Below are 26,308 nucleotides of genomic sequence, written 5' to 3' on the forward strand. Positions count from 1 at the left end.
GTTCTGACGTGTGCTGGATCGAAACCAAAAAGGGGCTTGGCACGTAAAGGAGATCTTTGTAGTGTGCCTACGATGCGATACTTACAGCTACACACTTTTTCATATCCATGTGGGCTAATAGTTCACTGTTGCCTAGTTACTGTATGATGTCATAGATGCCATAGTCACGTTTGATTGTCCAGATGTACCTGATCCATCCACGTGAAAAAGTCTCTGTAAAAGACTCTGTAAAATCTTTGTATGAACAGTTGTTTCATTCACGTTCTATCGTTTTTGTTTTCGCTCGCAGAATGTCACCGACGTGAATATTAGTCTACAGATGTAGTTCATCTAACAAATAACATTCTATGGTAGCCAACATGTGCTTTTACATCGTTTACTTTCTATCATTTCTGGTCTATGGCTAGAAAAAATATGAAACTGTTCCCAATATGCTTAATTTTCTTCTATTAGGGTAAAAGGATTTCCCCTGAAATTTGCATTATAACGTTGAATTTCAAGTCAAGTGAGTTGAGTGGATCTTATGCAATATGACACTGGGATGGCTAATGCAGTATTCACCCTCAGGCGCTTAATAGCAGGGTTTTCCTGAAAGTGTCATCACATATTAATTTTAACACATGACTTCCTGGAAGTTTTGAATACTGAAATTGATTGAAAGACCGGCATGAACCCAGTCTTTATAAAGTTTGTAAATGTGCCGTAGCCTACTGTAGACAGTTTTTGATTCTTAAAAAAACAAAAACAATCACAGATGTTAAAAGTACTGGTCAATAATGTCTTCCAACATAATTTGATTCCAATCCAACTTTCTCTGGTCTAAACAAAGTTTCCCGCGATGAATGCTGCTCCTCCAAGGCTTGAGTGCTCCGTTACTGGAAAGAATAAAATGTCACACTACAGATGCCATCTGAAGTACAAAAATAATTGATGTGATTCTATGACTGTACACTATAGAAAGAAACCATGTTCTTCACCATTAACAGAGGACTGAAACACACACACACACACACAAGAGTTCTCTCTCTCTCTCTCTCTGTCTGTCTCTCTCTCTGCCCTCCTCTTTTTCCCTCACCCTCCACCTTTCTGATCTTTAAAAGCTGCCGTCAGTGGTGTCCCAGGCAACAGTCTGGTTGTGCTTGATCATCAGTCTCAGGTTGCTGCTTTTGGGAGCGTCTCCCACCTCGGCCTCACAGCTTCAATTAAGAGCGCGCCAGTGTAGAAGGGCAGAGAGAGCAAGTACAGCTAGAGAAGAGAAGACAAGAGAAAAGAGGAGGAAAGAGAAGAGAGGACAAGAGAAGTGAAGAGTAGAGGAGAAGAGAGGAGATAAGAGAGGAGAACAGAAGCTGATAGCTGGCTGACATTCACTCTTGGTCAGCAACACTCTTGTTTCAGCCTCTTTTTTGGAATCAGGACTTTGCCTCTGGACAGACCATAATAATGCCTCTGTTTCCCAACCTCCTGACCCTCCTGGTGATCCTGCCCCTCGCGGTGCCAGCCACCTGGGCACTCGTGCCCCGCCACGGGGTTCGCAGGACCTGCCCCACCTGCAGGGATGCCAAGGGCCGGAGCACCACGCCGTCGGAGCGCCCAGGGGAGGAGAGCGCGGCGGCAGCGACGCTGGGGCAGGGGGAGCCGTGTGGGGTCTACACCCCGAGCTGCGCCAGGGGGCTGCGCTGCAACCCCCCGCCGGGCAACCCCAACCCGCTCCAAGCCCTGCTCCAGGGCAGGGGGGTCTGCAGCAACCTCAAGAGCTCCACCGCAGGGAACCCACAGACCACAGGTAAACACTCCAAAATCCTTAGAGAGGGGCGGCTTTTGGGGAAAGACGTTTGAGGTTTGGATCCGCTTTAGGTGGTAATTTTTTCCATCCTTGCAGAGTGAGCAGAGAATGGAATTTTTAGAATGGAATGTTCTCGCCCCACAAACCCATTGGTTACTTTATTTTCACTGCTTTTGACAGCTCTATTGTTTACTTCCTTCTCCCATCCTAGCGCAGTTTAACCATGTGCTCAGGGAAGTGGGAAAGGGCGAGGGAGGAGTGTGTGTGAGCTCTCTTTTATTTAGCGTTGTGAATCCCACTTTGGTGATCGTCTTTAACCCATGTTGTTCAGTGATTCTTTGTTTAAAACAGTAGTAGTACAGGTTCAGGTCCACTTGGTTTAACATTCATCTGAGCCTGAATAAGAACCATCTTGACACAGGACAGTCTGGTTACCATGCGCTGTGTTTTACCGTGTGTTAGAAGTATTTAAATGAAGGTTTCTTTTTAAACCTGTTTTTCTCATTGTTCTGATTCAATGGACATATTACTGACTCTACCAATGGTTAACAGTATTACTTGGACTGTTAAAGTGACTTAACTGTAGTATCTCTGTCAACACAGAAAAAAACCCTACAAGATAGAACCATTTAAATATTTCAGGTGAAACATAATCCTACAATCCCTTCAACGTTTTACTTTCTTTACATGTCAGGCAAAGGCATGAAGCTTCATCCCTAAATTGCTTCACCCTGATTGACCCTGTAATGCTTTCTGCTGTGTTGTAACACTGAACCCACCCATGATTTCCCTCTGTGGAGAGTTGGCAAGTTCAAGATACGCTCGTAACGTCGCTGTCTCAGCCTTAAGGAATCCGGGGGGGTTCGTGTAACTGCGCACAGTCATTGGGTCCTTACATCCTCTGGCTCCACGCAGGGATCTAGTCAGGCTGGTTTTGTGGTTCACCCCAGGTAAATTGAAATTGTTGGGAACGGCGTAGCTGTAGACAGCTGTGCTATGGACGATTTAGAGCATGACTTTGGCTCTGGCTAAGTGCCATATAAGTGCATACTTTGTGATGGAAGAGTGTGTGTGTAGGGAGGGGGGGGGGGGGGGGGTGGTGGAGGAGAGATTTTTTAAGAGAAGGGTGAGAGATGTATTGGATGAGCTTGCTGTTGAACATACCTCCGGGAGTGGCGTGGCCAACGGAAACACGCAGGCACAGCCAACCTGTTAGGGAGTGATGCGGACTGAAGGAATGATGAGCCGCTGAAATGGAACGGCGATGAAGTGGCGCAGGTGATGACGTGCGTTTCCCCGTCACGCCAGGCGACACACTCATGCTTGTGTTATGCGTCTGGGGTCGCCACGCTATCGGTCAGCAGCGAGCACAGCAGTCACAAATCAGTTTTATACTGCGACTGTCATTTATGAGGTCGTATTTTATCCAAGGGAGTAGGCCTGTTAAGGAGAAGGTTCATTCAATGGTCTTCAGATATCCAAGAACCGGGTCTTACCCTGTTGTTCCTTAATGGTTCTTTGAACTGAACTGAAGTGTATTTTCTTTGGCCACAGTCCATTTCATTATTTTATAGTCTATTTAGTTCAGAGACGATGTATATGTTTTCAATGGACCGTTTTGTCAGGAGACAACTCTACTAAGTGTTATTTATGGGCTGGTAATTGTGATGGAAGTGGCTTTTGTTGTGGGTGGGCCGTGCTTGTGAGAGCAGACATAGTAGTTGGCTTAAAACCGTAGACACTGGACCGGTGCCGCTCTGGAATGCTGAATTTGTACGCTCCGCTCAGGAAAGAATCCACCCTGTTTTACGACACGGCAGCGCTGTGCTGTCTGTATCTGTTCTGTGCTGTGACTGGGCACTCATGAGAAGAGAGAGAGGAGGAGAGAAAGAGAGAGAGAGAGAGAGAGAGAGAGAGAGAGAGAGAGAGGGAGGGAGGGAGGGAGGGAGAGGAAGGGGGTAGAGGAAGATGTAGGAGCAGTCTCATTTAGCTTCAGCTCTCTGCCTTTGGTGGGTGACCCTTTAATGTGTTATTCTGTCATCTAGCTTCAACTCTTTGCCTTTAGTGGGTGAACCTTTAATGTGTTATTCTGTCTGACGCAGATGGTTTAAGAGAGAGAGGGGGAGAGAGAGAATTGTTGTGTAATGGCTCGGACTTTCAGGAAAAATAAAGAGTGTGTTATGAGGGAGTTGAGATGAAGGGAAGAGATGCTTCACCCTTGACACACTTTAAATTGTTTTGTTTTGATGTGGTGTGAGAAAAAAGAGTCACGACACCAACTGCGTTAAACTACAGTAACTGCACAGCTCAGCTTGAATCAGCTGTAAACATCATACTTAGATCCTCAGATGTCACACACACACACACACACACACACACACACACACACACACACACACACACACACACACACACACACACACACACACACACAAACACACACAGCTTGAATCAGCTGTAAACATCATACTTAGATCCTCAGATGAGTCTGTGATCACACTGCTATTCCCTCATCTGCATACTGGCCACCTGTTGTTGTTTTTGTTGTTTTTAAACAATAGGTCCCCTGTAAATGAAGATGGCATTATTTTATGTTTGACAAGATACATCAATAGATCTGATAAAGTGTCGCCCTGTCCAAACCAAACAGAATTAATAATTAATAAAGAAATTCGCTGGATTGGAAGCAGGTGTGCAACGCTCTTAATAGTAAATACATTCTTGGGGAGCAGACGTTGATGCATTTATCAAATGTCTCCATCTAGAGGTGAATAAATGATACTGCACACAGTTGGTGAAAATTCTGCTGTTGGGGCTTTTGTTTCATAAGATATAAATTGATTTTTCTTTCTTTTTAGCCTCCCAACCATCTACACCCAGTGAGGACTATGAAAAGGTAATTGTCATTTTCAATGACCTTTTGAGAATTAATTAAAAAAACAAAAAAACAAAAACATTTGACTCTTCCTGATGTGCCACGTCCTCATACACATTATGTCTTGTGTTTGATTTCAGGGTCCCTGCCGTAAAGAACAAAATGTAATCCTCCATGGTCTGGTGCTAACGATCTTCCAGTCTGATCAGGTCATTTACATCCCAAACTGTGACAGGAGAGGTTTCTACAGAAAGAAGCAGGTTGGTGTAAAAAAAAAAACAGAAAACAGTGCGATACAGAGCCTGTCTTTTTGTCAGCTTGCTGAGTGAAAATGTCATGTAGGAGTCATCATAAAGGGTTAATTAATGTATCTTTATGCCTCTTTCCCTTTTTCTCTCTCTCTCTCTCTCTCTGTCATTCTCTGCAGTGTAAGTCCTCAAGGGGACTGCAGCGTGGCCAGTGCTGGTGTGTGAGTGAAATCGGAGCAGAGATGCCGTCAAGAACGGCTGAGGATGGCACTGTTTCCTGTGAGGGTGTGTGAGAAGGAACATTCGCCACAGTGCCCTTGAGTTCCTCAGTCGAGAGTCTGTCTGTCTGTCTGTCCGTCTCTGGATTTGTCCAGCTAAAAAAACACAAACATACAATCACATAGTGCCAGACCAAGGACATCAAGCCCTTCTGTGTGCAGGACTCCACTTGGCCATGAAGCTAGACAAGGTCTCATTTGGTTTTCGTCTCATATTGCCTCCCATTGGTTTGATTCAGATGCACAGGACATTTACTTTGATAGATTTGTCTGCATAAATATAGTGTAAATATGTTTAGGACAGCTTTTCTTTTACACCAGCAAGGAAACAAGATTTGTCATAAACATACACAAAAATATCATCAAATGTATTTACTGAAAGGGCACAGCGGAAGAGGCGAACTGACACCAGTAGCCAACATGACCTAAACTTGAAATTGGTTTAAAATACATTAGAAACTGGAATCAAAACAAAACAGCTAACAAATTGACAAACCTCACACAGAGCGACACGCAGATACTAAATCGTAAAACATTTCTGAATGTGTGCAAACTCCCACACTGATGTGTGGTATAGAATGAAGACAGATACATAACCAGTGCCTCCTCTGCATCATAGCCATCCAAAACTGTATGGCTCGCTATGGTGTAACACATAGCAACCAATGCTCTTATCAAGATATGTTTGTATATTTACTTTTTTATAAACCTATAAGTTAAATTGAATTATTTAACAAACTTTGTATTTTTATAATATAATTTTCATTGTTATTTATCTCTTTTGTGTACCTTTTTGTACCATGGTGAAATCCCACCTAACAGGGTGGAAACTTTAATGCCATTTGCAAGCTGATAACTGCTGATAAAGACTGATTTTGAATAAATACACATTAAATACGAACCATGTGTGAGCCAATGCTTTTGTGAATGAAGCAGTACACATGTTAACAACTGTGTTATCAATCCTTGTGTCTGGACCTTAATCCATCGTCTCCGAAAAGCCATACACATTCAAAGGAAATGACCAACAGAGGGGGAAAATAAAGTTTTTGCTGTCTTTTTCTTTGCTGGTCTGTTTATTTTTCGGTGTTTTAAGAGGCACAGTTCCCTCCTCTTTTCTGAAAGTGTCATTGTAGCACACATTCATGTCTGTGAAGGAGAATACCTGGACAAAGGCAAACTTTGTTGAGAGGCAGAGCAGGGCTGGAGCCAAGCAACAGTAATCTGAAAATCTCTTTCACATGACGGGGCTGGAGTGAGCAGACTGTTGCCCCTGATTGTTATCATTCTGGAACTGAGGCCATAACCCTTTTGGAGCAGTGCAAAGATCTTATAAATATATGTCTTTTTTATTATTAATGTTACAACGTCATGCGGTGATGTAGTCACACACACACACGAGAATACAAGAATTTGCCCACTGGAAATAAAAAGTAATTCTGGGTGGAGGAATGGATCTCAGAAAATCTAATCAAGCTGTTAAGAAATTCAATAAAGCCAGGCTGAGTGTGTGGGCATGCCTGTGTGTGTGTGTGTGTTTGTGTTGAGCCTGTGAGTTTTGAGAGACAGTGAGAGAGAAAAGGAAAGAGAGAGGTCACATGAAAATCAACTGACCGCTGACATTAGCCATCACAAATTGTCATTCCAGATGTTTACAAGTAATGAACTGAAACCCTGTTCAAACGCTCTAATGTGACGATGACGCTCACTCAGTCAGGGAACTGGTGAAGGTTCATTCATATTGCGTTATTGACACCCAACGCGGTCAGTCAAACTGGGCCATGTGGTGGACATTTGGGCGGTCCCTCAGCACGCGCTTGGGCTCTGACGTCATTTGGCAACTGAGCTGTCAGTGACTGCAAGTGTTTGTTTTGGATGTTGATTAAACACCTGGGATTTAGCGGGATTAATACTCCATCCATGAGCAAAGTTTTGAGAACATCGTCGGACCCCTCTAAGTTTAGGTAAGCTAAGCCAGTGACAAAGTGGAAAATCGCTACAAGTGGTCGATAGGGAGGCACGCGCAAAGGATACCTTCACCTGGTTGTTGCGCACGGAACGGAAAGAGACAGGTGGCCGTTAGACTTCAGTATCTGACGCAGAGAAGTTCCGATTTCTTGAACTCTGAATTTCTCGGGTTTAGCTACCACTGAAATGTCTTCTCCCGGTAAGTCCGGTTGCGCTTCGCACCCCGTGGTTAAGCTCGCTCGAACCAAGAGCAAGAAGAAGCATTTTGTGCATCAGAAGGTGGAAGTCTTCCGGGCAAGCAATCCAGTCCTGAGTGTTTTCATGTGGGGCGTCAATCACGCGGTACGTGGACGTCCTGTGTGGTCGCACTGAAGTGTGGTCTTAGTGATATCGAACCGTTGAGAGTCTATGATGGTGATGACGATTGGTGATGGTGATAATGATGATGATGATAGTAATAATTTGAATCCATGTATTTAAATGTATGCAGCAAACGACAAATAACAAAAGTACAATACAATTTGTGGTGTGTGTTTGTGTCTTTGTGTGTGTGTGTATTTGTGAGCCATATGTAATTTGTGTTACATTTTGTCGGAATGACCTGGAGTGCACCTGCCAATGTAATGTGTGTCTGTACATTGCCTTGTTAGAGTGAGTGTATGTGTGCTTGCTTATGTGTATGAATGTATGTCCATCTTCACACATGTCCACCTGCGTTTACACAGTGTCTATCTACTCCCTGCAGATAAATGACCTGTCCCAGATACCTGTTCCTGTCATGTTACTGCCAGACGACTTCAAAGCCAACACCAAGATCAAAGTGAACAACCATTTCTTCAACAAGTGAGCCTCTCCAGGATCTGTCTGACCATCACAACAAAATGCACTGTTCGTCTGTAGCTCCCACCCTTATTCAAATCCAAAATGAGATATACTTTGAAGTCTACTGATCTACCTAGCTCACTGCAATGTTCTTCACTCAGTATTAGTTCCGCAGAGGCCTATGGGTGTCTATATTAAAAACTGCCTAAATTTAACTTAACAAATAGTACTACTGTGAATGATAGTGAAACACTATCAGTGAGTTCATTTGTGTCCTTTCCCAAAGGATTTAGAGGATTGACACTGTAGACACGGAACCTCTACATGCTTGTTAACAGAGAGCATAAACATTGAGAACTTCCTGATATGAAATCAAAACTTTAGTTGAAATAGCAATTCTAGATAGGTTATTCAGAAGTTTCAACTTCACACTTCCAAGTGTCTACACTGCTGTGGAGCTGATGGGTCCGGAAAGAAACTAAGGTAAAGTTTGAAGCAGAAACAGGGTGAGGTTACTCAGTGTCAGGTTAGACTTCACACAAACACAGGCCATTTCTGTGTGAGAGAGAGAGAGAAAGAGAGGGAGAGAGAGAGAGGAATTGGTCAATTAGACCATCGATGACACATGTCCACTGAAAGGAATGTGAAAAGCTCTCTCTCTCTCTCTCTCTCTCTCTCACTCTGTCTCTCCTTCTGTGTTTGTGTGTGTGACAAAGAGAGATACAGAGAGATAGTGTGAGATGTACATAGTGAGTGTGGTTTTGAAAAAGTGAGCAATGTGAAAAAGTGAGCAAATTCATGTTTGTGAATGTGTGTGTGTGTGTTTGTGTATAATCGAGAATATTAGGTCACCAGTCACTCTACTAATGTTGTTATTCTTGGTTTCATGGCATGGGCAAGAGGCTGAGATTTCTCTGGCTTGCATGAGATTTCTTCAATCCTTTAATCTGGGCTGGTATTTAGGTCCTGCTAGAGGACCTTTTGGGGGATTTCATACGGTCTAAACCACGAGGTTGCAACACTGAAACCCCCTATGTGGCTTTCCCTGAGATAGAGAGCACAGTGTGTGTGTGTGTGTGTGTGTGTGTGTGTGTGTGTGTGTGTGTGTGTGTGTGTGTGTGTGTGTGTGTGTGTGTGTGTGTGTGTGTGTGTGTGTGTGTGTGTGTGTGTGTGTGTGTGTGTGTGTGTATTGGTCACAGTGTTTTGTTCACAATACAGTACCACTCAATGGCTCAGTATGCCTTAGCTGTCATGGATTTAACAAAAGGAGAGCGACTCAAAATTCAATGATGCTAGTTACCTCTCTCTCTCTAGACAGATGCTAGACATCCACCAGGTCAAGATTTAGACTGCTTCTGTGCCCATATTAGTTAACCAGTAGCTCTCATGGCATTACATTTATCAGATGCATTTATCCAAAGCAGCTTACATTATTGCATAGATACACATTTTATAGATACACACAAGTATTTTTACTCCCTGGATGTTGACCCATAGCCCTGGTGTAGTTAGCACCTTGCTCAGCCAATTTAGCTACAGTGAAACAACATGGCGTAGTATTATGTAATAACTTTCAAGTAAGCTTACTCTTCTTATCCTCTCTACAGGGAAAACCTCCCCGGCCACTTCAAGTTCAAGGAGTACTGCCCACAGGTCTTTCGAAACCTCAGAGAGCGATTTGGCATCGAAGATTTGGACTACCAGGTGTGAACACGTAGACTTATGCCATTTTTGTTCTGCAGCGTAGCAGGCACGCACACACACGTTGATGTTTCACAGTTGACTACAAATGATTATATTATATTATATTTATTTGATCCTAAACTGTTATATATATATATTTCTGTGTAAGTACATTGAGAGCCACTAAACGCGGAATCAAATTCCTTGTATGTGTAAACTCACTTGGCCAATAAACACGATTCTGTTGTACTGAGTACGCAGTGTACCAAGACCCACCCAGCATCATTTGAATGGGCATTTGCATAGTTTATGAGACAGCCAACAGCTCTCTCTCTCAGCACATGCTCTCTAGAAATCATCTTTTAGAACCTGTATGTGGCCAGTTCTGGAACAGGTATTTAAAGATGCCCTTGCCCTTGATGTAGAATAATAATGAGGAAGAAGAGGCTGACAGGCACAGCTGTTACTTTGAGGGGGTGGAACAGCTATCAAGTCAACAAACACAGCATCTTTATCCACCTTTATTAAACATAAAGTGTAGTAATATTCCTGCCGTATTCTGTTTATGGTCCTGTATTTTCCCAGTCACCGTATCACAGGTGTGCCTCTTTGTTGTCGCTTTGTTTGTTGTTGTCTCTTTGTTGTCTCTTTGATTGTTTTTATCTGTTTGTTGTCTCTACCCTGCTTCATGTGCTACATTGCATGATAGCATTTCCACATTCTTATTCTCTGGAACGACGTAACTGCACAAGATCTCTTAATGTGCATGTTAAGTGCCAAAGGGACGCTCATGATGAGTCTCTTGCTCTGTTGTGTTTCTCCAGGCATCCCTGGTGCGTAGCCCCCCAGTACAGGACCCAGACTCCCAGGAGGAGGGTCTGCTGCTCTCCTCCTATGACCGAACCCTCATCATCAAGCAGATCTCCAGCGAGGAGGTGGCGGACATGCTCAACATTCTCTCTGAGTACCACGAGGTAGGCCTCACGCCTCCAGCACCAATGAGAGCCAGATAGAATCTGCCTCTGGAACATGGAGCTAGTTCTGCACCAATGAGAGTCAGATAGACTCTGCCTCTGAAACATGGAGCTAGTCCATTAAAATATTCAATAGTAATGCAGCCTAATATCAATTAGTAGCCTTATTAGTGGAGCCTAATATCAATTAGTAGCCTTATTAATGCAGCCTAATATAAATTAGTAGCCTTATTAGTGCAGCCTTATATCAATTAGTAGCCTTATTAAAGCAGCCTAATATAAATTAGTAGCCTTATTAGTGCAGCCTAATATCAATTAGTAGCCTTATTAGTGCAGCCTAATATAAATTAGTAACCTTATTAGTGCAGCCTAATATCAATTAGTAGCCTTACAAGTGCAGCCTAATATCAATTAGGAGCCTTATTAGTGCAGCCTAATATCAATTAGGAGCCTTATTAGTGCAGCCTAATATTAATTAGTAGCATTATAACTACAGCCTAATTTCAATTAGTAGCCTTATTAGTGCAGCCTAATATCAATTAGTAGCCTTATTAGTGCAGCCTAATATCAATTAGTAGCCTTAAACAGCAGCTGGCTTTGGTACCGTTCTGGCCTGGCATCTGGTATGATTAGTGTCTACTTGGTCCTGAACTGGTCCTGAGCTGGTCCTGAACTGGTCCTGAACTTCAACCAATTCAACTGTATATCCAATATACCTGTGACCAGCCGTCGGTTATATTTCCAGACATGCAAGCTGGCATCATTTCTGTAACGTTACATGACATACGAGATGTGTTCCTGTTCTTGTTTTAGCCATACATTCAGATCAGCTTCCTGTTTTTCCAGAACCAGGAACAAATTTGAAACGAGAAGTCAGTGACTGATAACACCCCAGCCGCTCACTTCCACAGATGTACCCACAAGCTTTAGCCAAACACCTGATCACTGTGACACCTTCTATGAGTTCACCCAGTGTTAACCTAACCAGGCACAGAAGCTTATTTGAATGAAGTCTGTTTGTCTTTCCAACTGCCATTCTACCAGATGTATTGTAGATAAGGACGTGTCACACCTCTTCTGTCAATGTTCAAGTGTTTACAAACTCCTTGCAAAACAAAATAAAAGGGGTGGTAACAAAAACCACAAAAAAGTTCAAACAGAGCGTGAAGAGTTCTAGGGTCCAAGTTTGGAAACGTTTTGAAAATGTTTATTTTTTAATAATATGTAATAATTATATGTATTGTTAATTGTATTAATTTAATTGTTAAGTGAATTAACCACATTTCCAAAGAGAAAATGATTAATGATTAATAATAATAACGAAAATGATTAATAAAGATTCTTTTTCACTCCATCTTCCCCCTCTCTTGTCCCCACCTCTCAGCACATAGTGACCTGTCATGGCAGCACGCTGCTCCCTCAGTTCCTGGGCCTGTACCGCATCACGGTGGACAGCGAGGACACCTACCTCATGGTCATGAGGAACATGTTCAGCCACAGGCTCATGGTCCACAGGAAGTACGACCTCAAGGTACAGTACTGTTAGACAACTGGGTGTAGGGTTGCCACATTTAACAGACAACGCACACACACACACACACACACACACACACACACACACACACACACACACTCACTCACAAAGAGAGAGAGATTTACAACCATAGGCAAAGGGAAAACATTATATTATGGTCCATTAGGCTCATGTGGTCGACTTGTGTGTGCAAGCACGGACACTGTGCATAATCAATCGATGTTATAAATAAACAGATAATTGTGAGAACATTCAAGGATATACTGAACATGTTTACATGCACACAGCTAGCAGAAGCCTTAACCAGCTAAGTGGGTTTCTGATATGTCATATCGACATGACACAGGTGCAGTGACATGCTTTAAAGCTGTATTAACTCGTTGTGTCGTTATGTCAGTCTCACCTGGAGGTTGAGCGGTGCAATGAGTCACGTGCTCTGTGTCATGTGTCAAGTGTGTGTCATGTGTCATGACGAATGGGCTGACCATTCAGAAGTTAAAAAGTCCGGTTCTGATTTCATTGTAATTGTAGTTCTTCTGACCAACTGATAGTATGGTCACATGTGAAGTCTAGCTTGATCACTAGGGGGCGTCATTTTGACAAAGGAGTAAAACACAGCATGTTGGTTTGTCTCCTCATTTGACCAAACCAACGAGGATTTCTTTACGATTTTGATAGGCAACCATTTTTGTTACGGTTGGTATGGCATAGACTAAGCTCTACATCTGAGTTGAACTGAGTAGATCAAGAGATTCACGGCTGTTTTAATAAAAGACCACTTATCTTTTGAAGGGCTCATTGGTGTCACGTGAAGCAAGTGATAAGGAGAAGGTACGAGTTCTGTTGTCATCACACGGCAACTTTATTGACTTTCCATCATATAACTAACAGCATAATTAAATAACTCTATCAGGGATTGCATTTGCACTGTGCAATCAAAAATCTGGATATGGCCCTGGATAATATTGTCTTGTTCTGTATCGTCTTGATTTAATCTCACTGTAAACAGGGGAAAGAGCTGCCCACATACAAAGATGTGGATTTCCGTAACAACATGCAGAAGGTGTTTGTGAGCAAGGAGCAGAAGGAGAAGATGATGGAGAAGCTGAACAGAGATGTAGAGGTGAGGTGAGATCTAGAGCTGTGCGTGGCAGAGACCGAGTGTGTGTGTGTGTGTGTGTGTGCGCACGCGCCTGTATATTTATTGACATGTATGTGTGTAGTTCCTGGTGCGGTTAAGGATCATGGACTACAGCATGCTTCTGGGGATCCATGAGTGTGTGTGTGTGTGTGTGTGTGTGTGTGTGTGTGTGTGTGTGCGCGCGCCTGTATATTTATTAACATGTATGTGTGTAGTTCCTGGTGCGGTTAAGGATCATGGACTACAGCATGCTTCTGGGGATCCATGACGTCGTCCGGTGTGAGCGAGAGGAGGAAGAGCCGGACGACTCCTCCTTTGAGGAGGGAGAAGAGACGCAGAACGGCATTCCCTTCGCGCCACCTGCCCAGCCACCCCCAGTGGGGGGCTCGTACGGCACCTCCCCCGAGGGCATCGCTGGGTACATGAACTCTTTCAAGCCCTTCGGCCCTGGGGAGTTTGACCCCTACGTAGACGTCTACGCCATTCAGAGTGATGTTGGTGAGCGAGTGACGATATCTATTTTTAACCAGTGTAGTCATTTTCTATCTATCTTTCTATCTATCTATCAAATGAATCTGGGAGGGGTAAAATACTAGGCCAACGAAAACCACAAAGGACAAGTGGAGGATCTAAAATTATACCACAATATTTGTTCTATGTTCAAAAGAAAAGGCACTTGAAAAGAAAAAGCACAAAGGCCCACATGATTCATAGTAACTCATTATTTAGTTTGGCCTGACACATAACACAAAATTTCAAAGTAAGGAATGCTGTCTCCCAGAGGACATCCCATGATGTCATACCCTGTTGTGTTTCAGGGGCTCCCCAGAGGGAGGTGTATTTCATGGGTCTGATTGATGTGCTGACACACTATGACACCAAGAAGAAAGCAGCGCATGCTGCAAAAACAGTCAAACATGGGGTAAGTGTTTAATTAAGTAATGTTTCTAACTGTTTAACACTTAGTGATAAATACCCATTCCACAACACGATTAAAGCTGTAAGTGGGTTCAGAGGTATGACAAAAAAGCATGTTGTATAGTATAGTATAGGGTAGTATTGTGTAATATAGCATGGTATACTAGTATAGATTATTTTTCTTATAATTGGATGTTGTGTTGTTTTCTTTTTGTTTTCTTATAATTGGATGTTGTAATGTTCTGTGTTGAACCTATGCGATGAGACCCGTGAATGTACAGTAACTGGTGCACGTTTTGGTCATTGATTATGATCCTGGTTAGTAATATAAGTCCACGTGTATCTTGTCTTACTTAGGCTGGGGCCGAGATCTCCACTGTCCACCCTGAGCAGTATGCCAAACGCTTCCGGGAATTCATCGCCAACATTTTTGCCTGAGCTCTTCAATCTCACATCGCATCGCATTGTTGTATTCTCCTGCTGCCTACAAAAATTACTTTATTTATTGACTGAAAATGAATGCTTATTCATATCATGCGTTACATAAAATGTGTGATTCATCTGCTGTAGTGTCAATGTCCACTGAACACCTCTGTAGAATTGTGCAAGGATGGATTGCAATTGATAATTTAAACTTTAATGTTATTGACATGTTTATGGTTTCAAAACACACTATGTGCTGTAATGCTGTATGCTGCAATGTGCTGTTTGTTTGTAAGTAAGGTAATATTGAAGATTCACCTGTTTTCTGTTGACATAGGAAGACTAGGCACCGACTTGGTGTTAGGGTTAGGGTTACGGTACTGATACATGCCAGCGAAGTCTTCCATTAATTCTGGTTGGAGAAACGCCTGTCTGGCGTTTGTGACATAGACGAGTGTATTGGGTGAAGAGTGAAGCTTCATCCTAAACAAATGAGGAGCACATTTCACTGGCGGCAGCCAATCAGATAGTTTGTTGTCTTCTCTGACAGTTTGTGTCTCTGACTATGGGGTTGTTTTGTCATTTGATTTGCTAAAAACCACCTTGGAGGGTCTTGTAAGGGATTGTTGTTGTTCCTGGTTCGTTAGATGTTTAATCCTGGGCTTACTTTAACAGAATGAGAGTTCAGATATACAGTAAAGACAAGGGACTGGATAGTCTACTAGCTGGCTGGCTTGCTAAATAGATTGCTAGTTCAGTCTGTCACACCATTTCCACACGCCACGACAAACCCGCTCAAAGTGTAGTGAGTTTTATAGAGTTCTAGTGAGTGTTCCACTTCCCTGGCATGTATCGGTACCGTGGTTAGGGTAAGGTGGCGGTTATGACAAGGGCTTGAGGATAGGCTAGTCTGAAGTGAGGATACGGCTCAGGTGATGTCTGTGCTTTTGGTGACAGTCAGGTTATGAGAGTCATGTCGTGGTGAGATGTATTTATAATATATCAATGATTTACTGAGTGTTTGAAGATATCTGTAATAAAAAAAATAAAAGGTTATACTTGTCTTAGACATAATTTGTCACCCATATGTTTCTAAGTGATATCTTAGTTTGAAACAAGCATCGGAAATTTGTTAAGACTTTAGGTTAAAGTCTTTGGAGTTACAATAGTTTCAAAATGTGCGTATCACAATTGCAAACGCAAACTTTTGTAAACTTTATTTAAAGACGTGTATTTACAAGCCGCTCACCATCTGTGAACATCCCTGCATTTATTTGTGGAATTTTGACATATGACACAGCTTGATTCACAAATGCATTTTTTCAAAAGGACATTCTCTTGCAGCAGCCTATCAGATGTCTCTTACAATGTCAGCCAATCACATGAACGTTAATTCGAGGGGATGATTGAATATGACCACACTGCGTTACATCTGCACAGTGTCTAGTCTTGTGGACTACTGCACCTTAACAGACATCTGCAAAGGCCTACAACTGATTACACAAAGAGTAAAACCATGTTTCAATGTTGTCTGATAGCTGCCCACCAAGTGGGAATCTAACACATTTATCTTGTTAAACCCCTTGTCATACGTGATATATTTGAATTATGAATATTTGAAAGTAGTATATATATATATTTTTTTTTAACAATGGGTTGATACAAAACACAGGTATACCATGATATGGCAGTGAAAGTAGTATATTTGAAAGAATCCGACCTGTGAACTACGAATATTTGAAAGAATCCTACCTGACATCTCAAGCAGGTTTCTTTCCTGAAGTAGAGCGGCTGCAGAGTGCACTCTAAACCGCTAGGTAACCATTGTACTGCAGAGTGCATTCTAAACCGCTCGGTAACCATTGTACTGCAGTGCATTCTAAACCGCTGGGTATCGATTGGACTGCAGAGTGCACTCTGGGTAACCATTGGACTGCAGAGGAGGGCTCTCTAAACCGCTGGGTAACCATTGGACTGACCCAGCAAAATCAGGTGCTGTTTTAACCCAGCTGCTTAGTAATTAAGACCAACCCTATGCTGGGTCAACCTAGCTCATCCAAATGGGATAATATTGCTATTTTGAACCAGGCCGGTGGGTAATTGTACCAAACCAATTCCGAGTCCAGACAGATGGGTTTATTTCACCCACTTACTTCAGACGACCATATGCTAGTTCATGTTAAAACGTAATGCTTCATCTGTACAAAAACTAAACATTTTGACTGAGTTATATTGAAAATCACACCTTCATTACCAGCTGAATTTATATGCTAATGTAGCCTAATATCGATTATCTAGGCTAATATTAAATTATAGGTAGCCTACACAGTCAAATAAAACAAGTTAGACAAAAAAGTAGATTTTAATTTTACAATATAACATGCATGGTTTTAAAAAGCAACTGTTACGTTCCATCATGAGCGGGAATTCCATTGTTCCATCTGTTTTTGGTGTTACTAGACCACCTGTCAATCAAACACAAAATAGACGGGCATCAGTAACTATTTACATTATTCAGAAATCCATAGTGAGAATTCAATGTCCATTATTGGCAATCTGAGCGGTTGATTTGCACTAAAATGACACTTTGAATATAGGCTTTACATCAGAATAACACTGTATGGCGTTTAGACAGTTGAAAAGAGCCATCAGTAGACCAGACTAGTGTGTTAGCGTTGTCTCCCCCCTCCTCCTCCTCCTCCCCAGCCTGGAAGCTAATGTGGGTTGCCAGGTTGAGCTCCTCCACCTCCCCAGCCTGGAAGCTAATGTGGGTTGCCAGGTTGAGCTCCTCCTCCTCCCCAGCCTGGAAGCTAATGTGGGTTGCCAGGTTGAGCTCCTCCTCCTCCCCAGCCTGGAAGCTAATGTGGGTTGCCAGGTTGAGCTCCTCCTCCTCCCCAGACTGGAAGCTAATGTGGGTTGCCAGGTTGAGGACACTGAACCTACACAGATGAAGGCAAGGCAGGCTGAACAGTATAGTGCTGAAACTTATGGTTATAGTTATATGCTTATAAGTCTTTTCATATAAATGGGGGAAAAAATAATCACTGGCAATATGTAAAGTAGAACTTTTGATTCGAGTTTTTAGTAGTTGGACAGTTTCACAAGTTATCAAGGCCCCCAACCCCTCACCTCATTCATTTCCTTCACACAAGTATGTCCCCACAGCTTTCCCCAACGACCCCATATATCCTGAGCCACATCCTCACACAGTATATCACTTCACACAGTATGTCCCTACAGCTTTCCCCAACGACCCCTTATATCCTGACGAACATCCTCACACAGTATGTCACTTCACACAGTATGTCCCCACAGCTTTCCCCAACGACCCCTTATATCCTGACGCACATCCTCCTACAAGTCTCCCGACAAACCAGTGAGTTTCCCTTATCGCTGAGTCTTTGCTCATAAGCCCAGAGTGCCACCACTGCGCTCCTCTCACCTGGGTGAAAACGGCCCTCTCACTGGAAGGACACTCATTCGAGAGGCACGGGAATACACACACAACACTTTGTGGAGCACACCACTTATGACTTTCGCCAAGGAAACTTCCAGAAGACCACAATAGAATTGTATAATCTGGAAATACTGCACTGAGCACAAAGAAGAATCCTTTAGAACGAGGTAGATGTGGGAAGACTCACGGAATCGACCAGTAGATCCTTAGTAGTGCTCTGAACTCTTCATTTTTACAGAGAAAGCACAGTGTTGTAAGCTGGTAAGTAATAATATATAACAAGGATATTGCAGAAGTGTAATTTTAGATAATGGAGTCATTATGTTAAACACTAGAATCAGACTTTATTATAGCATGCCCTTGATGCATTGAAATAATATATAATAATGATATGGCAGAAGTGTGATTTTAGATAATGAAGTCATATGTTAAACACTAGGATCAGACTTTATAATAGCATGCCCTTGATGCATAACTATACAATTAGTTATAGTGTTCTATAGGGTAACATTTAGAGTAACAAATGGGTAACGCCACACTAATACATTTGTACTTTTGTAAGCAAGACTACGGTTATCAATGTGTTTTTAGACATTGAAAATTTGTGTGGTACATTCTTATGGTATTTGCAGTGATGGAACTGTGATATAATGACGGCTCTTTGATATAGTGTTACCAACATGCTTTCTAACCTAAGAATTATAAATATCTTATAGATGGTTTATTATGATGAGTAGAAAATGTATTATGTAGTAGTAAAATGTTTGTGCTAGAATTATGGTCTGACTTGACTGGCTTATTTCAATGATCAGTTTATCCACGTACTGTGACAAGAGCTGCTCTGATTGCCTCAGGGGTCTATTCAATGTCGGCTTTGAGTTTTACAGTATGGTAGTTTATTAAGCATATTTTCATTTGTCTTTCAAAACCAGACGATGTCCGACGGCAATGCCACCGATCTGTTTTGGGACATATTTTTCCACTGCACCATGGAGATGGACTACAAGTCCAGACGCATCGTCATCTTCTTCCTCTACCTCCTGGCCTTCTTGGCTGGCCTGGTGGCAAACTGCACCGTCGTGTGGGTCAACTGGCAGCGCCGCCACTCGCACAGACCCGCCACTTTCTGCACGCTCAACATCTGCGTCTCGCACCTGATGGTGATGACGGTCATGCCCGTCTTCCTCCTGGAGGTCATGCTGGACTACGTGTGGGTGTGGGGCCAGTTCCTGTGTCGGTTCACCAACTTCCTCTACGAGTTCAACTACTACAGCACCTCCTTCTTCATCGCGTACCTGACGGTAGAGCGCTACGTGGCGGTCACTCGCGGCCCCCTGCCGAGGCCCTGGGGACCGGCGGAAAAACGACGGCGAACGCTGATCTGTGCCGGGTGCTGGATCTTCGCTCTTGTGCTGACGCCGTTGATGGTGACCAACGTGCAGTTGGTGGAGTACCACGCGCCTGGCTGCTACCTCATGCCTGAGAAAGACTACGTCACCTGGGTGGTCGTCATCACCATGACCTCAATGATCTTCCAGTTTTTAATCCCCGGGGCCATCATTATCACCTGCAACTGGCTCATAGTGAAAGCCTTGAAGGAGTCACCAGAGCTTCAAAGATCCATTGGCGTGAGCCCGATGATGTTTCACATTTACTCTGCAGCATTTGTGGTGTGCTGGCTACCATACCACCTTGTCAGTCTCTTAATAATGGTGGACGACCTCGACCCACTAATACTAAGTTGCAACTCCACAAACATGTTATATTTTTCCTTTAACGTGCTGTTCTCCCTCACCCACCTCCACTACATTGTCAACCCGATCCTCTACAATTTCCTGAACCCAGGCTTTCGTAGGAGCCTCTTCAGGGCAGTCGCCCATTACCTGAGAAAGGAGGCAACGGCCCCTGCGGAGGACGGCGTGGAGGTCGAGAGGAAGGACAAGCCCCAGAACGCTAACCCGAGGAAGACGAGCAACGCCAGCACGAGTCACTCAGACGTGGACTCCTAAGTCGTAACACCGAAGCTAACCGGAAGACGTTTAACAAGCGGAGATGATTAAGGAGAAGCAAGATGGTCCTGGAACAGACAGACATCTCTTTTAGAGAGAGAATGGAAGAACATGTAATGTGCGACTGAGAACAACCCAGCAGAACATCTAGTTAGCCGTCTCTATCCAGCAATCAAGCATGTAAACATGGTTGCACAGTTGAATGCTCTCCTCAGTGCGATTGTTTTAGGAATCAATGTCTCTTATCTGCTGCCTGACCTATCTGAGTGTACATTTTTACTGTGGTTCTAAGTGGCTGTGAAATCCAATAGACCTGCTGTAAGATAACTAACACTACCTTATGTTTAGATATGGCTACTTGCTTAATACACCGGTTAACATATTAACTGGCCTTTTATCTGTAATCGTATTACTTCATTTTCACATTTGTCAGAAATACATAGCTCTGCCATTTTGCCTTTCATTTTGTAGCAGAAAAATCTGTTGAAATATTTTCGCCAAATTAACGATACTTTTTCGTTAATCATCTAACGCCAGCCTAGTCTCTATGCAACTTCTCTTTTTGCTCTAATTTCCCAAATACAAATGGGCCATTCCATGCCGACTCACTTGCAGGTCCCTACATGACCAACTCAGTTTTTCTCCAAATATTTATCATATATATCCGTACTCCAGATATGGGCACAGGCAAAGTTTGAAATACCAAAAGATTACAAAATGATGGCAATTTGAATAAAGGTACCCTCACACTAATTTTCCACTTACCCTGTCTAAAGTGTGCTGTAGCTTTTTTGGACACCGACATCATCAACACCGTTAAGGTTATCAGGATGAAATGTTCTATTGTGTCTAACCTCCACCTGTAGAATCTGAATCTATGCAGATTTAATCTTCAACATATACAAGGGTAATGATACACGATATATCTTCAACATATACAAAGGTATTGATACACGATGCGGAAGTCAGATATAAAATTGATATTGATAATTTACTGAATATTGAAATTAAGATATAATGATGCATGCATATATAATATAAGTAAAATTTCAGCAGCCTAGGTAATTGCCAACACTGACATCTCACTCTTTAAATTTCTTCCTTCACTACAGCTCGAAATTGCAATATATTTGCGACGTCTTTCTGTTGTATTAAAACATGTAGATTAAAACATTTATTGTCAGTGAAAGGACTTCATACTAAAATGGTACACTGAAATCTAAAAATAAAAAATTGAAATAAAAAAAAATTCAGAAGGGGAACCGTTTCAGACATGCCATCTAAGAGTGCAACTGACGTCACGTTTGTAACTGTAACTGACGCCAACAGTATTCCATAAACAAGGCCATTACCCAATGCCAAGGGGCTTGCATACCCTGTTTTGAGACTTGTGTCCCATCAAAATGGAATTACTTTGCAGTTTTACAGGTCCAGGAAGGAACGGTTTCCCGCTCTTTAGCTGCGTCAGGCATCCACTGGAACCTGTTGTCCACATTTCCTCCAGTCTCCTCACGGCTATCTGGCATTTTAGTATGATGAATCTTGCACTTTCCTTTCTCTGTTGATGAAAAAAAAGAATGTGTTTTTGTCTGTGTGTTTTTGTGCATCATATGTGAGTCACTTTGGATGCAACCATCTGGCAAATTAATGAATAGGTATGGTAAATGTAGATAAACCAGTCCTTTAGTGTTTAACACCATTGTGCTCCTCTTAAACTTTTATTGTGGAAGCTAGTAAAAATTAGATTAGTGAAAGGAAACTGTACTTTGGATTTTTGAAACTAGTTGGATAGTTAATGCAATGGAAAAACTAATAGCACTTTTTCATTTCTATCCCTACAAAGCATTTAAAAATCTTGCAGTGGGGCTGCAGCCTTCATAAGAAAAACACATTACACATACTTGTGTGAAGCATTCGTTTTTTTTGTGTCTTTGGCTGATAGCCCTCCAGATGTTTGTTCAGTGTGAAACTGTGTAAATGTCCCATTAAAATCTTCTGCTGTGATGCTGCGTCTCCAAACAGGTCTGTGCCACATGCAGTTTCTCTCTGAAACATCATCATTAGTAGGCGCCCATGTTTAGCCACGCCGTAGCTTTCAACATGGTTGTGCAAGAGAGGTTTTGCCAGGTCAGTTGTTCTTTCTTCCCAAACGACTTCCTAAATCTTGCTCTCACTAAGTAGAATTTGCTCAGAATCCAGCGAAACTGGCCGTTTCCTGTTATTGTGTGGGAAGCACAGTGAGTGTGTCAGCAACTCTTTTGTGCATGCTTGCAATTCGTGATTCCACTGTTTTCAAGATTTGTATCATACACTTATGCGTGTGGGTTAGTGTGTGGGTGTGGGTGTGTAGGTGTTTGTGTGTATGTGTACATAATGTAATCAATGTTTACACTACACGTTTTGTATAGGAGTTTTTTGTATATTATTTCAACTTGAAGAGCCATTCCTTGAGGAAACCTTGAATCCATAGAAAATTGGTCTCTCTGGCTGAGCACACCCTTTATAACCCTTTATAAAGCTTTATAACAATCTTTCAGGGATCCTTTCAAAACCATGTGGTTAAAAACACTTAAAAGCTTCCAGATTTTTTACAAGTGTAGAATTGGAGTCTATTATATACAGCAAATGCATGCTGTGCATAAGGTTAAGATATCTGGTAGATGCTTACAAAGTGAAACTTATTTCAAAGTTTAGGTAAGATGGAGGTGTAAGGATATTCTGTGCCCTCTGCAACAATAATGATATTGCCATTGTAATTTCATGTAACATGAAAACCTTTCAATCTCAGCAGAGGTCTAAACACCCAGAGTACTGAGGGCAGAAGACTTTACTGTTTAACTGACAGAAAAGTATATTGTTCTTTTGAGAATTGCCACACTATTGCATACGGTTTTAACTCCACTGGAGTGTCATATTCTATTTCTGATTACTGTTGGAAAGGTTTATTGTATAATTTCATATTTTGTAAGGTTTGTGTATAGACAGATGACAGACGGGCAACAGTAAGACAGACAGATAGATGGACAGACAGACAGACAGGAGCCGATCACCAGTACGCTAGTCAAATCAACCACACAACATTTTTATAAAGGATTTATTCGTGTTCTGAGTAGTCTTCTGTTTCCGTTTCTATTACTTTGCTTTGTATTGTTTTCACATAAAAATGAGGGCAAAAGAACTCCATTAAACCCCTCCTCATGAAAATGGATTGGGAAGAGAGACAGCAGAATGCCCCATGGCTCATATACACGCGTAGAAAATGACGAGAAGCTCACGTTGACAACAGACACTGTTTTTTTGGGGGCGCAAAGGTGAAGCTGAGGTTATGACTACCAGCTCAGCCTCATAGACCATCTCTGATTTACAAAGGTGAAGCTGAGGTTATGACTACCAGCTCAGCATCATGATAGACCACCTCTGATTTACAAAGGTGAAGCTGAGGTTACGACTACCAGCTCAGACTCATGATAGACCACCTCTGATTTACAAAGGTCTGCTCCGCTACTGGAGGTGGACTATTTCTCTGTTTCCCTTATTTGCTCCATTAAATGTCCAGAAAGGCAGACCTTCATCAATTAAACTGCATGTTTACCTTGTAGTGCATTTTCAGTGGGAGTACTGAGGAGCACTTTCATTGTTCTGCCAGCAGGGGACCCAGGCTGGTCATTATGCCAGAACAGTTAGAAACAACCATGAAAGTCTGTTTTTATGTACCAACCATCTGAGCAACCTTGTGTCAATAACAGAATACATTGATAGTAGATATGCCAAATGACCATTTTTAAATTGAAATTACTATGCCAGAATAGTTCAAAACAACAATGAAAGTTACTTTTTTTAATGTAACAACAGCCTTGTGTAAATAACAGGATAAATTGATAGTAGTCGTTCAAAATAACCATTTTTCAATTGGCACAAAATAACTGGATGTTTTGTGGGAACACAAAATAAAACCTCTCTATATTGTAGGTAGTGTCACTGGTTGAACAGTGACAAACATCCATTATTAGTTATTTTAGTACTCCCCAAAACAAACTTCTTCACACTTGTATTCATCAGAAACTACAAACACAAAGTAGCTTACATTCACAATGGTCCCTGGATTTGTAACATGGACATAGGAACCCATTCAAATAGAGGGATTCAGAGATACATTCAATCACTCAAAGGCATGTCTCTCTCTCTCTCTCTCTCTCTCTCACACTGTGTCGTCGACATGGAGAGCTTGGCAGTGTGACTGACTGATAAGCACAACACCAGGTTGCTAAGATACATCCTGATGATACCATGTGGTCCCTCACGTGTACCGCGTATCCCAACACTTGACTCTTTTTTTGTAGTTATTTTGACCAAACGAAGGAGAAGAAAAGTATAGCTCATGACCTGATGCAAACTCCTAAACAGTAAGTCGTAATTTCTGTATATGCGAATACAGACAGGAAATCAAGTCATAAAAACTCCAGTACATACAGTCACAGTTTTCAAACATGGGAACACTATTTGTCATCAGTAATATAATGTAGTCTAACAATCTTCTTTTTTTTTCAATAGCATTTTGAATATCCTGTACAGTTATTTGTCTTCTCTTTTTGAAGTAGAAATTCCATACATTGTTATGTTTTTTTTTTTTTTGTCACGGCAGACTATTTCTATGTGTGCCGTCATATGAATGTAAGTACTCCACTCAGCAGTTCTTTCCACTTTGATTGACAGCTGACAGACATTCCATGTATTAAGAGTTCTGTGAAAGAGCTTTCAGTCTTACTATTGGTGGACTATTGGCTGGTCACTTACAGCATTCATTCAATTTCAGCATATGAATGCTTTCATTACATTCATTTTTTTCATTCTTTTAATATAACTCCCTTTTTTTTCCACACAAAACAGCTTGGTCATCAGAACAGTTTTCATGACGCATCATTTCTTTTTCATCCTGGAGACTGAGCAGAGGGTTGTCGGTGACCTTGTCCTGTTTCTGTGACCTTGGAAAAACAGAACCCACAGACCCCTCTCCTCAATCCAATCCGATTCCAGAGGTGAGGGCGGGGACTGGACACCGGAACAGATGTCCGTTCTGTATGCATTCTGAAATCAGTTTTTGGATTATTAAAGGTTCCCTTTTGTCCGGCTGGCTTGTCCTTCACCACCGTGGTGACTGGTGTCGGGCTTGTTCCAGCACGGGCTTTGGGAGCAGGCCCAGAATCCACAGGCAGCGGGCAGTGGCACATGGCCCACCAGGCTTGGTCCTGCTCTCTGGCAATGCAAAGTCATTAAAATGCACTGCACACTGTGAGGGAGTGTGTGTGTGTGTGTGTGTGTGTGTGTGTGTGTGTGTGTGTGTGTGTGTGTGTGTGTGTGTGTGTGTGTGTGTGTGTGTGTGTGTGTGTGTGGGCGGGGGCAAGGGGTTATGGGGGGTCATTAGAGAATTGAAGAGGTGAAACTGCACTCCTTCCTGCTGGCCCAAGGTGTACAACTCTTGCGCACACACACACACACACACACACACACACACACACACACACACACACACACACACACACACACACACACACACACACACACACACACAAAGTTGCCTTGTGCTGGGGAGTCCGCAAACAGGTGGTCTGTTGCCTTTCCAACTACAGCATGAGTATGTGTTTGTTTGTGTGTGATAGAAAGACAGACAGTGTTGGTCTGGTGTCTGGACACTACCAGGTACAGGTGGGACTCCACACAGGCGCTTTGGCTACGCGCTGCTTGCTCTGTCGCCACACTGATGCTAGCCAGTCCTGCTTGCCCTGTCGTTGCACTGATGCCAGTCAGTCCTCTTTGCCCTGTCGCTGCACTGATGCCAGCCAGTCCTCTTTGCCCTGTCGCTGCACTGATGCTAGCCAGTCCTGCTCATTTTGTCTTGTCGGAGTTCCTTCTACTATAGCTACTACTACAGATGGATTTGTTTCCCCTTCACTCTCACCCACCCTCATACACTCAAACATACATACACAGACACACACAGACACACACACACAGACACACACAGACACACACACACACACACACACACACAGACACACACACACAAACACACTCTCCTGACGCAGACACCTAACCCATTCATTAACATAAAGTCTTCTACATTGCTAAATCTTGGACAGGTCACAAACACACACACACACACACACACACACACACACACACACACACACACACATA

The 26,308-nt window shown here is 42.5% G+C and overlaps 3 protein-coding genes and 1 long non-coding RNA gene across 5 annotated transcripts; 3 read left to right on the plus strand and 1 right to left on the minus strand.

Annotated features, from left to right (window-relative positions):
- On the minus strand, window positions 1-26,300 carry LOC116220517. The gene is made up of 4 exons (XR_004163708.2): window positions 24,976-26,300; window positions 19,922-19,927; window positions 11,704-11,708; window positions 1-13 (listed from the first exon to the last, which is right to left on the minus strand). It is a non-coding gene; the product is annotated as an uncharacterized LOC116220517 (long non-coding RNA).
- LOC105907225 (insulin-like growth factor-binding protein 5) lies at window positions 933-6,085 on the plus strand. The gene is made up of 4 exons (XM_012835516.3): window positions 933-1,783; window positions 4,642-4,679; window positions 4,799-4,918; window positions 5,086-6,085. Exons 1-4 carry the CDS (start codon window positions 1,441-1,443, stop codon window positions 5,197-5,199), a joined length of 615 nt encoding a protein of 204 aa, XP_012690970.1. The 5' UTR covers window positions 933-1,440; the 3' UTR covers window positions 5,200-6,085.
- LOC105907834 (phosphatidylinositol 5-phosphate 4-kinase type-2 gamma-like) lies at window positions 7,002-15,703 on the plus strand. 2 transcript variants are annotated; one of them, XM_012836233.3, is made up of 10 exons: window positions 7,002-7,494; window positions 7,898-7,995; window positions 9,582-9,678; window positions 10,482-10,631; window positions 12,016-12,162; window positions 12,958-12,996; window positions 13,175-13,288; window positions 13,522-13,804; window positions 14,125-14,228; window positions 14,582-15,703. In XM_012836233.3, the coding sequence occupies exons 1-10, from the start codon at window positions 7,339-7,341 to the stop codon at window positions 14,660-14,662; spliced, it is 1,269 nt and encodes a 422-aa protein (XP_012691687.1). In that variant the 5' UTR covers window positions 7,002-7,338; the 3' UTR covers window positions 14,663-15,703. The 2 variants fall into 2 exon arrangements, with proteins under 2 accessions (XP_012691687.1, XP_031423603.1); XM_031567743.2 differs by having other exon boundaries at window positions 7,002-7,148.
- Window positions 17,711-20,877, plus strand: LOC105907235 (G-protein coupled receptor 182-like). The gene is made up of 2 exons (XM_012835527.3): window positions 17,711-18,365; window positions 19,037-20,877. The coding sequence occupies exon 2, from the start codon at window positions 19,040-19,042 to the stop codon at window positions 20,111-20,113; it is 1,074 nt and encodes a 357-aa protein (XP_012690981.2). The 5' UTR covers window positions 17,711-18,365; window positions 19,037-19,039; the 3' UTR covers window positions 20,114-20,877.
- Window positions 26,301-26,308: the final 8 nt, after the last annotated feature.

Source organism: Clupea harengus, chromosome 5 (genome assembly GCF_900700415.2).
Source record: "Clupea harengus chromosome 5, Ch_v2.0.2, whole genome shotgun sequence".
In the NCBI taxonomy this organism is placed as follows: domain Eukaryota; kingdom Metazoa; phylum Chordata; class Actinopteri; order Clupeiformes; family Clupeidae; genus Clupea; species Clupea harengus.